This window comes from Chiloscyllium plagiosum, chromosome 30 (assembly GCF_004010195.1).
Source record: "Chiloscyllium plagiosum isolate BGI_BamShark_2017 chromosome 30, ASM401019v2, whole genome shotgun sequence".
Taxonomy (NCBI): Eukaryota; Metazoa; Chordata; class Chondrichthyes; order Orectolobiformes; family Hemiscylliidae; genus Chiloscyllium; species Chiloscyllium plagiosum.
The window spans coordinates 23,729,734-23,742,935 of record NC_057739.1 but is presented as its reverse complement, the minus strand read 5'-3'; the positions used below and the strand labels follow the sequence as shown (position 1 = coordinate 23,742,935).

General features: G+C 35.4%; 1 protein-coding gene across 2 annotated transcripts in view; it reads left to right on the top strand.

The window, feature by feature from the left end:
- Window positions 1-13,202, top strand: part of mrrf (mitochondrial ribosome recycling factor) — a 46,194-nt gene that overhangs the window by 23,855 nt on the left and 9,137 nt on the right. For both annotated transcript variants that reach the window (XM_043720103.1, XM_043720104.1), the window contains exons 5-6: window positions 5,048-5,139; window positions 11,232-11,391. In XM_043720103.1, coding sequence (XP_043576038.1) covers window positions 5,048-5,139; window positions 11,232-11,391 — 252 coding nt within the window. The remainder of the gene's footprint in view (window positions 1-5,047; window positions 5,140-11,231; window positions 11,392-13,202) is intronic.

Below are 13,202 nucleotides of genomic sequence, written 5' to 3'. Positions count from 1 at the left end.
TTCAGATTCAGGCTATCATCTTTAAATATAACCAATTGAAATAAATACACAATGGTTGTAAAACTCAACAGATCTGAAGCACTTACCTCAATTTCTCCCTCCCTACCTTGCATGCTATTGACTGAAATGTGAGCTGGTGAAGACATACTACCCCAGGCCTCTGTCAATACTGGTATCTACAAGCCATAAAGAGTTGTGCCTTTCCTTATTCTTGATGAGAAGTGCACTTATCCCTCACAGCATCCTGAAAGTTGGGAACTTGTTGTGTGGAGAATCATGGGCATTCAGTTGCAGTAGCTTAGCATTCTGGTGCCTTTTCACTGCTGAGTGATGTGATATGAAGTATTTTCCAGTCAGTAAAAGTACTGTGAGCCTTTTACGACATTTTAAAGTTTTCCAAAACTAGGAGATATTTGGAGAGGGCAGTGTAAAATTGTATCTAGTTGTATTTAATGATTATTAAATTGTGGGAGTACTTTATTGCAATTAGCTATTGGGGCAGAAATGATACTATTTAAGAGTTAGAATCAGCACTAAAAGAATATATAAGGATAATGGAAAAAACTGGAATAAAATGACATTAAAAATAGTTGAAGAGCTAACATCAGCCTGGTGAGTTAGACTGCATAGCTTGTGCTATAATTTGCATGATTCTGACCAATTTTAAATAAAGTATTCTATCAGATATTATGATTGTTCCTTATTTTCTAGGCCACCACCAAAAAAAAGAGGGTTATTCAGTTAAAATCCATGTCCTATTACAATAAAACCTTTTGTTTATTGTATGACAAGATGATGATTTGTTCAAAGCCTATTTTAACCTTTAAGAACTCAGTTCCAAAGCATCTTTCATGAGAAGGAAATAAGCCACACTTCCAGTGTAGATTGTTTTATTCAGAAACATGTTTGCTCGGTAAACAGTGGTCATGCAAAAGTGCCCTGCCTGTTCTGATAGCATTGTTTACTGTTATGAATGTAGTTAAAAAGACACAAATGTTGTTAGTAGAACTGTCATAACAATTAAGGTTCTGCTTTTTTTTCTATCTTCATGAACTACCATTTGTTCCGCCACCCAAGTTTGCTACTCTTTGGTGACACTAACTATTTCATTCCTGAATGTGCTACCTCATGTGGGTACAGTTCTGTACCATTAGCAACCCTGCAGTAACTCAAAGAAATGGTGAATCTAAAACAAGAGACCAAAAATTAGGGTCTGGTCTTCCAAAAGTGAAGTTAAGAACATTTCTACACATGGATTATGATAGAAATTTGGAACTCTGTTCTACTGGAGGAAGATGAGGTCAATTGTTAATTTTAAAACTATGGAACTAAATAGCCTATTCCTGTTCATATATTCCTAAATTATTTGTAATGTATGATTCTAAATGAGTATTAACAGGCTATTTATCATTGACAACTTTGCACCTTTGCCTAATTCTGTCATCACCTGAAGCAAGTTGATGTATTTCACACCAGAAGCTGCAAAAAAGATTGGGGTAAATAACTGATTTTGTTCATTTTCTTGCAATTCCCATAGGTTTATGCAGTACTGTATCCTTAATGGCTGAATTGGAATACAAAATTACTGCTAACTAATGACATTTATACAAATCTTATAGTACTGTGATTTTTCTAAAGTCTGTTTTTACATATTGATGTAACTGCATAAGATTTCAGTTCCACAACTTTACAAAATGTTACTGTTATACAATTAATACCATGCATAAAGGTAAGCATAAAGTGGTTTATCTTTATTTAATCACCACTTTGCTGTCTACTTGTGACTATTTGTCATATCAAGACATTGGTGTTTCTGCTTTCATCACCAGAAATTCAAGCTGAGCTTAGTATTGCATTCTGATTTGTCTTTGTCTCTGAATAAAAGGGAGCTGGTCTGTCAAAACAATCCTGATTTGTATCTACAGTACAGACATTTATGCAAGGACGACATGATACTGAATTATTTTGTCTCTGAACAGTTTGGGTGTTTTATTCAATGTTAAAAACATTTAGTGATTAATTGTGTCAGTGTATTTGTAGTCCATGCAATATTCAGAAGGCAATTAACACTGCCTCCCCTCATTTAATTTGACCTAGGCTTAGAAAGAAAAATTGTGTACAAATAGTGAAAATCTATGATAACTTTTTTTAAAATTATAGTCAGAGCTCTAGTTTTCCTAACGATATATTGAATACTTCAGATTGTAGATTGGGATCTAAATTGGCTTTTTTTTTTAGCATTCTTTCTTTCTTGATAGCACTGAGTAGGGCAAATGGACAACATAACAACTTTTATTAGTAAACGCCTCTTCTGTAATTTGTAACTGTAACTGAGTTAGTAATTGAGAATATTGTAAAGATACTTGAGGCATTCCCAAAAGCATTGACAAATAAAAAGATTAGAACATGTACTGCAACTTCATTTGTTGTTTTGGACAGTTTAGTGAACAAACCATTTAATCCCACTTGTTTGGAGTTAAAAATAAACAGATGCAGAAATAGCCTATAAGTAGTTTAGTTAATTAGTCTCAGTAAGTATGATAATTTACAATATCTGGCTGTAGGATGCACAAGCATTAATAGTGAAGTTATCCATTTCCTTTACCCATGATCGATAGCTGTGCCTTCACCCAGCCTTCACCCAGCTACACCGCATATTCTAGCATTCTCTCCATCAGCCCATCTATTTCTCCAAGCGTATTCCTTCATACAATCCACTCTGTCTACATTCTTTCACTCTGTGTCTATTTTCTTTTTGATTACACCTCTGTAAAGGAGATTCTTTTTTTTTGAAATTAGAAACACAATATGTACTAATTACTTGTTCATTTAAAAGGTCATTTCTGCTATGTTACAATTATTTACTGTTTGGTGGTTAACGCCGTGCTTCAAAAGAAAACCATCACTTCAGAAAAGGTTGTTCTTTAAGCATTATGTACATGTCCTGCTCATTCATTTACCATGGGAACCATTAGCGCAGTACAAGCAAAGTGTGAGATCTTTACTGAGATTTACAAGTAGCTTTAGCTTGGTTTTTGACATCTGGCTTAGAAACCACCTCTGCAGGAATGTTAAAAATATCCCTCAGAGGATATCAAATGTTTTTATTTGTACTCAGTGCCAGCATAATTAACATTCTTTGTTTCTCCCCAATTTTCTTTCGTATTTCGCTGCTTTTCTCTTCAAGATTGACTTTTGCTTGAGTATTGTTTTACAGAGATAGCAGTATTTTTCACAACCGACTGACCATTTTTCCAAATGAGTGATCTTAGTCAAACAATTTGACTATGTAAAGCTTCAGAATCCATTGATACTCATTGATACAAGGTGTTTACATTTTGCAATAAGAGTCACATGACAATGATCAGGAGTGAGAAACTTGGTTAACATTTTTTCTTCCTTACTAAGATTAATTGTTGTTCCTCAGCTGCTTTCATGACTGATTGTACCTAGACTGGGGATTAGTTTTTGTTGTATTTCATATGATACCCTTGTTTGATTTTTTTAAAAAAAGTCTATTGATTTCAATCTTGAGAATTTAAGCTGACCCAGCATCTACAACATTTTGGGTAGACAGCTCCAGATTATCACAACTGTGTGGAAACAGAGCTTCCTGATTTCACTGTCAAGCAGCTTCCATCTCTTTTTAACATTATGCTCCGTCATCTTTGATTTTTCCACCACACAAGATCATTTCTTTGTATCGATGCTACTGAATCAAAACATCTCAATTAAATAACTCATCAGCCGTGTATGACCAAGAGAATGCAGGCCATATTAATGCAACCTGTCCTCATAATTTAAATCCTTAATCTTTGGTATAATGCATTATATTCTCGCCAAGCCCATTACGTCCTCTCCTGAGGTTCAGTGTCAAAAATCAAGTATAGTTCTCCAGTTATGGTGTGACTAATTTCCTGCGCAACTAAAACATTGCCTCATCACTTTTGAGTTCTAGCCACCTTGAGATAAATGCTAAGAATCCATTAGTCTTTTGGATTATATTTTGTGCTTAGGGAGTACAATACAGGAAAACTCAGAAAAGGTGGCATCTTTTGCATGTCTCTCAGCATTTGGATTTGGTAAAATATTAGTGGAGACTTTAGAGCAGACCAACTTTTAAGCTGTGTTGCAAGGAGATTCATTGCCAAGTAGAAGGGACAATGAGACCAAATCTGAATGCAAAATTAGATTATTAGCTGGAAATCATTCTCACTACTTAGACTTAGGGGTATTTCTGCTGAAGTTTTGAGTTCCTGTTTGCATTGGCAAAGAGTGCCATGGTGGACACTGAGTTTCGCTACTTGATGCTGATGTGTATCGTTATTGCTACTTTGTCAAGAAATAATTTGTAGTTGATTAATGCACAATTCTGTGTCCAGTACATAATAAAATAAATGTTTAGCACAATTAGGGGCAAATCTGGTTTTGATTATGACGTTCTTTCTGTTCATTGCCTTCCGATCAGCCCCAAAATTACTCCTTCTAACTACCTACCTGAGTTTTTATTGATGTCAGATCAGTATCTTTAAACAATTATGTAACTTGCAGTTTTAGAGGTATTTAGATTTACACTTCATCCTAAATCTGTCTGATATTTTCGAAAGTGGATTTATTTCAATTAGCGCAAACACTGTATAAAACATTAGATGTCTAAATCAAACTTTTAAAAAAACTTAGATTTTAAAAATATCTTGGTTTTGTAACCATTCCCAAGGGCATTAATTTGTGGTTTCTAAAATAGATGGCCTCAAACCATTGAAAATATGTTCAAAGAGGCAGAACTTTTTTTCTTTCAATTTTTTTTCCCCTTCCTTTCTCCTCCTCTGCAATACCACAGTTTTATCCCTGTGTGTGCAAGGGGACTTAGCTTGCAATTCACAGTGGGATCAAAGCTTCTTGGACTGAATTTAACTTCCTGATGTTCTTGGTGAAAGAGGTAAACGTTTCCATGTTCTGGGCAAATAGATTAGCCGGACGGAGACGGAACAGTCATCTGTAAGTAATTATTCTGCTAATGCCCTTTACCTTTTGATCTGGTTCACAGGCAACGATGGCTGCCACCAAGGCCATAAGAGAAAGTGGAATGAACCTGAACCCAGAAGTGGATGGGACTGTGATCAGGGTGCCAATTCCTAAGTAAGTAATTTGAAGGTTATGCCTAAGGTTTCCGTCTTTGTCTGCTGACTGTCATTACAGGGCAGTTGCTGGCAAAAATACTTAAGGCTGAAAATCAAGTTTTTGAATTACAATGCATATTTTCTTGAAGATTATTTCTGTTTTGTTTTCTCTATTCAGGAAAATAATACAAATTAAATCCTTTAACTACTATTTGTTAAAATTTAGAATACTCTATCAAATGCAAAATAATTTATTATTTGATGCGTGGATTTGAAAATTACAAAGCCAATTCAAGAACTTGAAAATAAACTTGGTGATTCAAATGCTCACCAAACATCCAGTTTAAATGCTGCCAGAATGAGATAATTATTTTAAAATTCTTGGTTCCTAGTTTGAAGCAATGTAATCGTTTTGTCAAGTTTACTGATCTCTTCTAAATCTGTCTTAAATTCAGGACAAGTGGAATATTCAAAAACTATGCTGAAATCACTGGGGATAATCAAGTTATTAAAACAAGACTTGGTTTGTGTTCATTTAGAATACCACATGTCTTCTTTTAATCATGAACTCTCACACAATTTGAGTTAAGCTGTGTGATCCATTTTACTAATAATATTGTATAATTGAGTGTTAACACAGACCAAAATCATCCCTTTGTTATTCAACATGGACCAAAAATCTGCTGGTTGTTTTCATTTAGACAAATTTTCAGACCAAAAGTTTTGAGTGTGCATAATTAGTTTTTTAGTCACTGTTGAAGCATCACCATGTAATATGTAGTAGCAATAATAAATGGTGATTTAATGTTTCAGAATGCACATTCTTGTTGCTGTTCCTTAAATATGCTGAACTGCCTGCTTCAGTGCCATGCATTCAGCCTGAAGACAATACCATAGAATAGGGATGGATCAGTGGCAAAGGAACATCAAGATGGCTTTGGTTTTCCCACTGTTGAGTTAGGAGAAGTTGTGACATATTCAAAGGGAGACATCAAATAATTAGAGTGACAGCACAGAGACAGTCGCCCAAAATGCCGGGGTGGTACATCCAGCTGTCATTGTATAAGTATAGAGTGACCCTGTTGCCCTGTCTCTGAGGTCCAATATGTGAATGAAGAGGAGCAAAGTAAAAATAGCTTCTTTGGGAACACCAGTGTATGTGATGGGGAAGGAAGAAAAACCATTGCTAAAGTTTCCCAGGTCACGTTCCGCTAAATAGTAATAGAACCATACAGTACCAATTAGCTATAAAGCTCTTAAGTATTTGAAAAGACCCAGTAAAGTTTCTAGTAGGCACAGACCTACAGAACAAAGCAACTTAGACATAGGTTTAGGGTGAGAGGTGTAAGATATAAAAGAGACCTAAAGGGCAACTTTTTGACACAGAGGGTGGTGCGTTAATGGAATGAGCTGCCAGAGGAAGTGGTGGAGGCTGGTACAATTGCAACATTTAAAAGGCATCTGGATGGTTATATGAATAGGAAGGGTTTAGAGGGATAGGGCCGGGTGCAGGCAAATGGGACTAGATTAGGTTGGTATATCTGGTTCAGCATGGATGAGTTAGAACTGTTTCCTTGCTGTATATCTCTATGACTTTATGACTCTATAAGTCATGCTGCCCAAAAACCACTCAGTTTTTTCAGTGTCTACACCAGCCAAGTGTTGGTTCCTTTAATATATTTTGTTTCAGACCCAATAACTAAAATGCAAGTAACTTTATACAGGGGTACCTGTGTGTACAGTGAAAATCCACTATCCAACTATACCCAGGTTTCACTTTGATCCCAACATCCAATTAGTTAGTGCTTCTATATTGGTACCCGTAGGTTCTATCTTGTGGAGTAACCAATAATAAGATACTTTATTAAACATTTTCTATATATATATATGTATATATATATATATATATATATATATATAGGAGTCATTCATCCACAACCTTAATGGCTTCCTCAAAATGCTCTTAATAAATTTGTCAGGCATGATCTATCCTTTCAGAAATCATGCTGTACATTTCTCATGAACCTTTCTTTTTCTTAATGTCTATAAAGAACATTCCTTATCCTTCCTGCCATCTTCTCAGTTAGGATAGTAGTCTGATAGGCGTAGTTCCTTGGCTCTGATTATCCATTTTTCACCAATTATCTGCATAAGCTGACTTCCAGTCTAAAGAATCTGGGCAAGGAGATCATTAAACATGGAACATCTCTTTAATTTCACTAGCAGGATATCATCCAAACCTGGAATGTTATCAGTTTTAAAGTTTTCTAATCTATCCAAATCGACTTAACTATCTAATGTTAATATTGCGTTTCCATTCTGATCAGTTTTCATTTTGGACATACAGGAATAGAGGCTGATTCAAGATTGTCATTTAACATCTCTGGAATAATCAGAGAATGTGTTTTATTCCAGTATCCTTTAGTGCTATATACAGCTATTTAAGATATTATCATCTTGCTGTTGCATGCCACAGTTGATCAGGTATCATATCGGAATAAAATACATTGGCACATTGCAACCATGTAGGTTAATTGGCTTAGTCAGTGTTCCCTTGAAGTTACAAATTTGATTAAGTGATAGTGTAATGACTTGGCAAACAGCAAAAACTGGTATTGGTACAGTGTCTTGGAAAAATAAAGTCTCCACTGGATAGGAATATTAAACAAAATTTGGTATCAAGCGGCTTGAGATATTAGAAAACATGACCAAAACTCTAGTCCAAACAGATTGTTTTAAGGGTTTCTTAAAGGATGAGAGGAAGTTAAATGTTTTAAAGAGAGAATTTCAGAGGCCCAGCAACTGAAAGCATCTGAAATGATGAAAATTGCGGAGTGGCATGACTACTCAGAGTAATGCCATGATCGCAAAGGAACATGGAAATAAAAGAATTTGAAAATTGATGTATTATTGGCTATTGGTCCAGTACAGGCCAGCAAGCTTATGATTGATAAGTGAGCAGAATTCGGTGCAAGTTAGGATGCAGGCTGCAGATGTTTGGATGTTGTCGCCTTTCGTGTGTAAGAAAGGTTGACTAGGAGAACATTAGGCCAGTCAAATCTGTTGGTGACAGACACATGGATAACAGTTAAGCATCTTACAGTTGTACCTCTGATATATTTGTATTTATTACTTCATGTAATTGTAATAGTAGTGTACTGTTTGTATGAATCAATGTCTTGTAATTCTGAGGTGTAAGTTAACATCCACAGTTTGGCACACAAAAACTTTCAACAATGATAAAACTACTGGGTGGAGAAGGCCAAATAATGATTAGGTAAAAGGAGATGTTTGATATTAATGCATATTTATTATAAAATTCCTTACTGCTGGCTAAAAGCTTTAGTGGCAGGGTCCCGGGAATGGTGTAAGATGCTGCATAGATCAAATGCAAAGAGAGAGGAGAAAATAGGAGGGTTTTTTTCCCCACAATATGGCAGAATCATAGAACAGTTACACAACAGTAGGAAGACCATTCAGACCACTGCTGGAATACAGTGACCTACGTACAGATTTGACTATTCCAAAGCTGTCTTGGCGAGCCTCTCATTTTTACTTTCTGAAGGTTGAGATCATCCAGAAATCTGTTTTGGGCCTCCTATCCAAGGAAAGACATGATGGCATTGGAGACAGTCCAGAGAAGGTTCACTACCATGATACCAGGTATGGAGGGACTGTTTTATGAGGACAGGCTGAGTAGGTTCAGCCTGTACTCATGAGAATTTAGAAGACTAAGAGGCAACCTTATTGAACATACAAGGTTCTTGGAAGACTTGACAGATTAGATGCAGAAAGGTTATTTCCCTTTGAGAGAGAGTCTTGGACCAGTAGGCATAATCTCAGAATAACGGGTCACACATTTAAGACAGAGATGCAAAGTAATTTCTCTTCTCAGAGGGTAGTGAATGTAAGGGACTCTTTATTGAAGGTGGCTGTTGAGGCTGGGTCGTTGAGTATACTCAAGGCTAAGATAGACAGAGTTTTAATTAGTAAGGGATTCAAGAGAAAAGGATTATCATATCAGGCATGATTTATTTGAATGACAGGGCACACTCAATGGGCTAAATGGCCTACATTTGCTCTTACATCTTATGATCTAATGGTTATTTAGCCCATCAAGTCTATGCTCTGAATAGTTCAACTAATTGTGCTTTTTCCTGATAAACTTATCTTCACATGCTTATCCAATTCTATTCTTAAATACAAAATAATTCCATTCAATTGTGCTTTATTATGTCAAAAGTTAGAAAATGCTTCACACAAATAATTACTTTTGAAGCTCGATGGTTGATGTAGGCAAATACAAATCTTGCACTTCCCAAATGTTTTTGATTTACATGTAGAAAATACTTGTTTATAATGGTAGGTTCAGAATATTACATTGTATACGATATATTTGACTGTTGTTTACCCCGAAGAATTGTTTTGACAGCTAATCAAAATGAGGGTTGTGATGTACTGATTGATTTATTGAAAAAAATTATAAGTTTCACAGTTTTAATTTGTTCTAAATGCAAAGAATTTTGTGATTTTTTTTGAAAGAACTGATGGTAAGTAAGATGTGAGGGAAGGTCATAAATGCTTGTCTTCTAATTTTCTCTTCACAAATAAATTAAGATGAAAAATATTCGTATCTCAGTGATAAAATGCAAAGTGAATGTTAAATATAGAAATCTATTATTTCATCCTTAATATTCAAAAAGGCAAAGCAATTTATAATCAGTATATTTTATTTTAATCTCTGTGTTGTGAAGTACATTGTATATAATATATCCTATTGTTAGCCAAATCAAAGCTCGTTATTCATGTAAATAGAAATGTAACAAGTGTTTTTTTTTGCATCCTGGAAAAGAATAGGAACTTTAGATACGGTCTAATCATAGTTATTAAGGAAAATTTGTATTTTAAATTCAAATTGCTTCTTCATAATTTCAGTTGGCCCATTGTAATTATACTAGATGAAGTTCAGAGTCAATTCTAACCGCGGATCTTTCAGGGCTACTATTACTATGCGAGATTGTTTTTATAATGAATCTGTAACTCACACTGAGCTGGTGCCATAATGAAGAATAGCAAAATGTCAAGGTTTAGCCTAGCAATACAACTGACAAATATTTTTGTCATATATATTGTAACTGGTTTGCAAGATGAAAATTGAATATAAATTTGCACTTACTACAATTTCAAGATAAGTTTTTGAGGCCTAAGGACATAAGTCACAAAACTAGCCTGAGCAAAAACCAAATTGTTAAATATCTTCACAGTTGGTTTTACATGTGAAGAGACTTTATACTTGAGCTGTTTTGTATTGAATTTTACAAAAAGATAACATAAAAGTTAACCCTATGGTCATTGATGATCCACTTTGTCTAAGTATTAGCAGCATTTTCCACATTAAATGAATACAATGCTGTAAGTTTTCAATGGTAAAACTTCACAAGTAACATTTGAGATATGTAACCATCAAAATTTAATAGGGAATATCTGAAGACAAGAAATAATATTTTTAAACCTTCGGTTCAGAAAACTTCTGCATTGACATGATGAACAATAATTCTAATTGATGAGCTGTACATGGAATAAATGAACATTGCTTGTAGTTACAGTTAATGTTAATCTTACATGAGTTGCAGGAAGCATGCCGAAGGGAGACCAGGCACCTTCACATAAGGTTGGAAAACCAAACATGAGTTACTCCTTACCAGTCTTGAACATGTACAAGCAGATCACCGCCAACTCTAACTAAATGGCTTCCGTGCAAATCTACAGTTCACAAATGAAATTTTAAAAAAATAAAAATCTCCTTCATTGGAAGTTGTTAATAATTACAGTGAATGACCCTGTCAGTAAAATAAAACAATGGCACAATTATTTTGCTCAGCATTCAAGTGACACTTGCACATTCTGATCAACTATGTTTAGATTAGAAAATTTACCATTGAAAGTACAGAAAACAAAGTTGTTAGTGTCTGCATATAGAGCTATTCTAGCAAGATTCTAAATGCAGTTTTTGCTTTTTGAAGGCATATAGTGTGTGTATCTATATATGAATGCACCCTTCATTCTTTATGTTACTGGAATTTGCTTAGATATCTGTAACTATTTTTGCAGAGTGACCAGAGAGCACAGGGAAAATCTGGCCAAACTAGCCAAACATTTTACAAACAAGTCAAAGGAATCACTCCGAAAAATACGTACTAATGCCGTTGCTCAAGTAAAGAAATCAAAGGACTCTACCTCTGAAGATACAATCAGGCTACTAGAAAAGCAGGTTAGTGTTGCAACTTTTAACAGAGGTTGGATACAATTTTTCCATCCCCTATTTCTTTCTCTCTTCATGCTTTAGAACGTAAAGGGATTTTAAATGTTTCTTAAAAGCAGCGCGATAATGTTAAGACATTTGTTGTTCCCAATTGAACACAGACCAAGTACAGTATTATAATCTGTGCTTTTCTGTAGGTTGACAAAAATAGAATAAGGAATAATATTTGAATGCATCACTTAATTGTTTATGGCTAAAAGTTAACATATTTATAAACTCTTTATTTTTCAATCTTTTCTTTTCCCTAATTATTTCTTAATCACCGAATCCTTACAGTGTGGAAAGAGGCCATTCAGCCCAGGAGTCTGCACTGACCCTCCAAAGAGCATCCCATCCAGGCCTAATTCCCCACCCTATCACCGTAACACCACATTTTTACCCTGTGGCTAATTCACTTAACCTGCTCATCCTTGGACACTATGGGCAATTTAGCATGGCCAATCCACCTAATGTGCAGTGGATGGTGGGAGGAAACCCATGTAGACATGGGGCGAACATGCAAACTCCACACAGACAGTCATCCAAGACTGGAAATGAAACTGGGTCCGTATCACTGTGAAGCAATAGGGCTAACCACTGAGCCACCATGCCCTGCTTATAAATTAGCTGCTGGTGAGAAAAGATCACAAACTGGATCTGGATGTGAAGGATGAATAGGCCCATCCATCTAACTGGAACTTTAAAAAAAATTGTTCATGCAATGTGGACATTGCTGAGAAGGCCAACGTTCATTGCCCTAATTGGCCACCCTAGAAAACATTGGGTTTGAGCTTCCTTTTTGAAATGTTGCAGTCCTTGGGTGTAGAGTAGTGTTCAGTAGGGGGAATAACAGCTCTTCACCTTCCTGCCCCATCACCATAATCAGCACACCATTCTGTTTGAATTAGATGATGATATTGGATGTTAAAAAATACAGTACAAGAAAAGGGAAGTAATAGTAGCTAGGACTTTGCTCTGCATGACAAAGGAATGGCTGTTCACCTAGAGTGAGGTTACAAAGAAATCTTTTGAGGTTTTGTCATTTAGAAATTTAAGGGGGGTTGTGGTGTCTGTAAGCAGATCAAGCTGAAAGTTATTGGGTTTGATTCTTTAACTAGATTGAATAATCTTCACTGAATAGTAGTCTGTAAAGCAGGAAAAGTAAAATAAATATTGTTGTTAGTGCATGAATTAAGACAAAGATATAAGAAAAATAAGCTAAGAATTATTTTATTAAAACATGAGACTTTGTTTCTGAGAGAATGAGACTCCACATTTGTAAATTTTCAAGTGTCACTTAGTACCATTGATATATACCATATTGTTTAGTACTTACTTATTTCTGATTACACTAACCCTAACTTTGTCATGCATTTTTAGTCTGAGAGTAGTGGGTAATTACCCCCAATTCTCAGTGTTCCAGTGTTTTTTGTGCTGAGTCGCATCAGCAAAGGCTAAATTTGCACAGCTATGGAAAAATAGCACATCAGTGACAAATGACTTCTAGATTTCCACATATAATGTTCAGTTGCCATAAATTGCTGTTGATTTTGTCCTGTATTAACAATGGGCACTGATAGCCTCACTGTTAATAATGCGGTGAAATATGGGCTCTTGTAAATTCGGACCAGCAAGCATGAAAAATAAAATTTTCTTCTTCATCCTCCACTCCCTCACAGCAAAGTAAGGAATAGCTAAAGGGGCACAAATTATAGAAATAAGGCAGTGTATCATGTGAGACTGGCAATGAAATAAAATATCAAAGTAAGTCTGACTAGAAG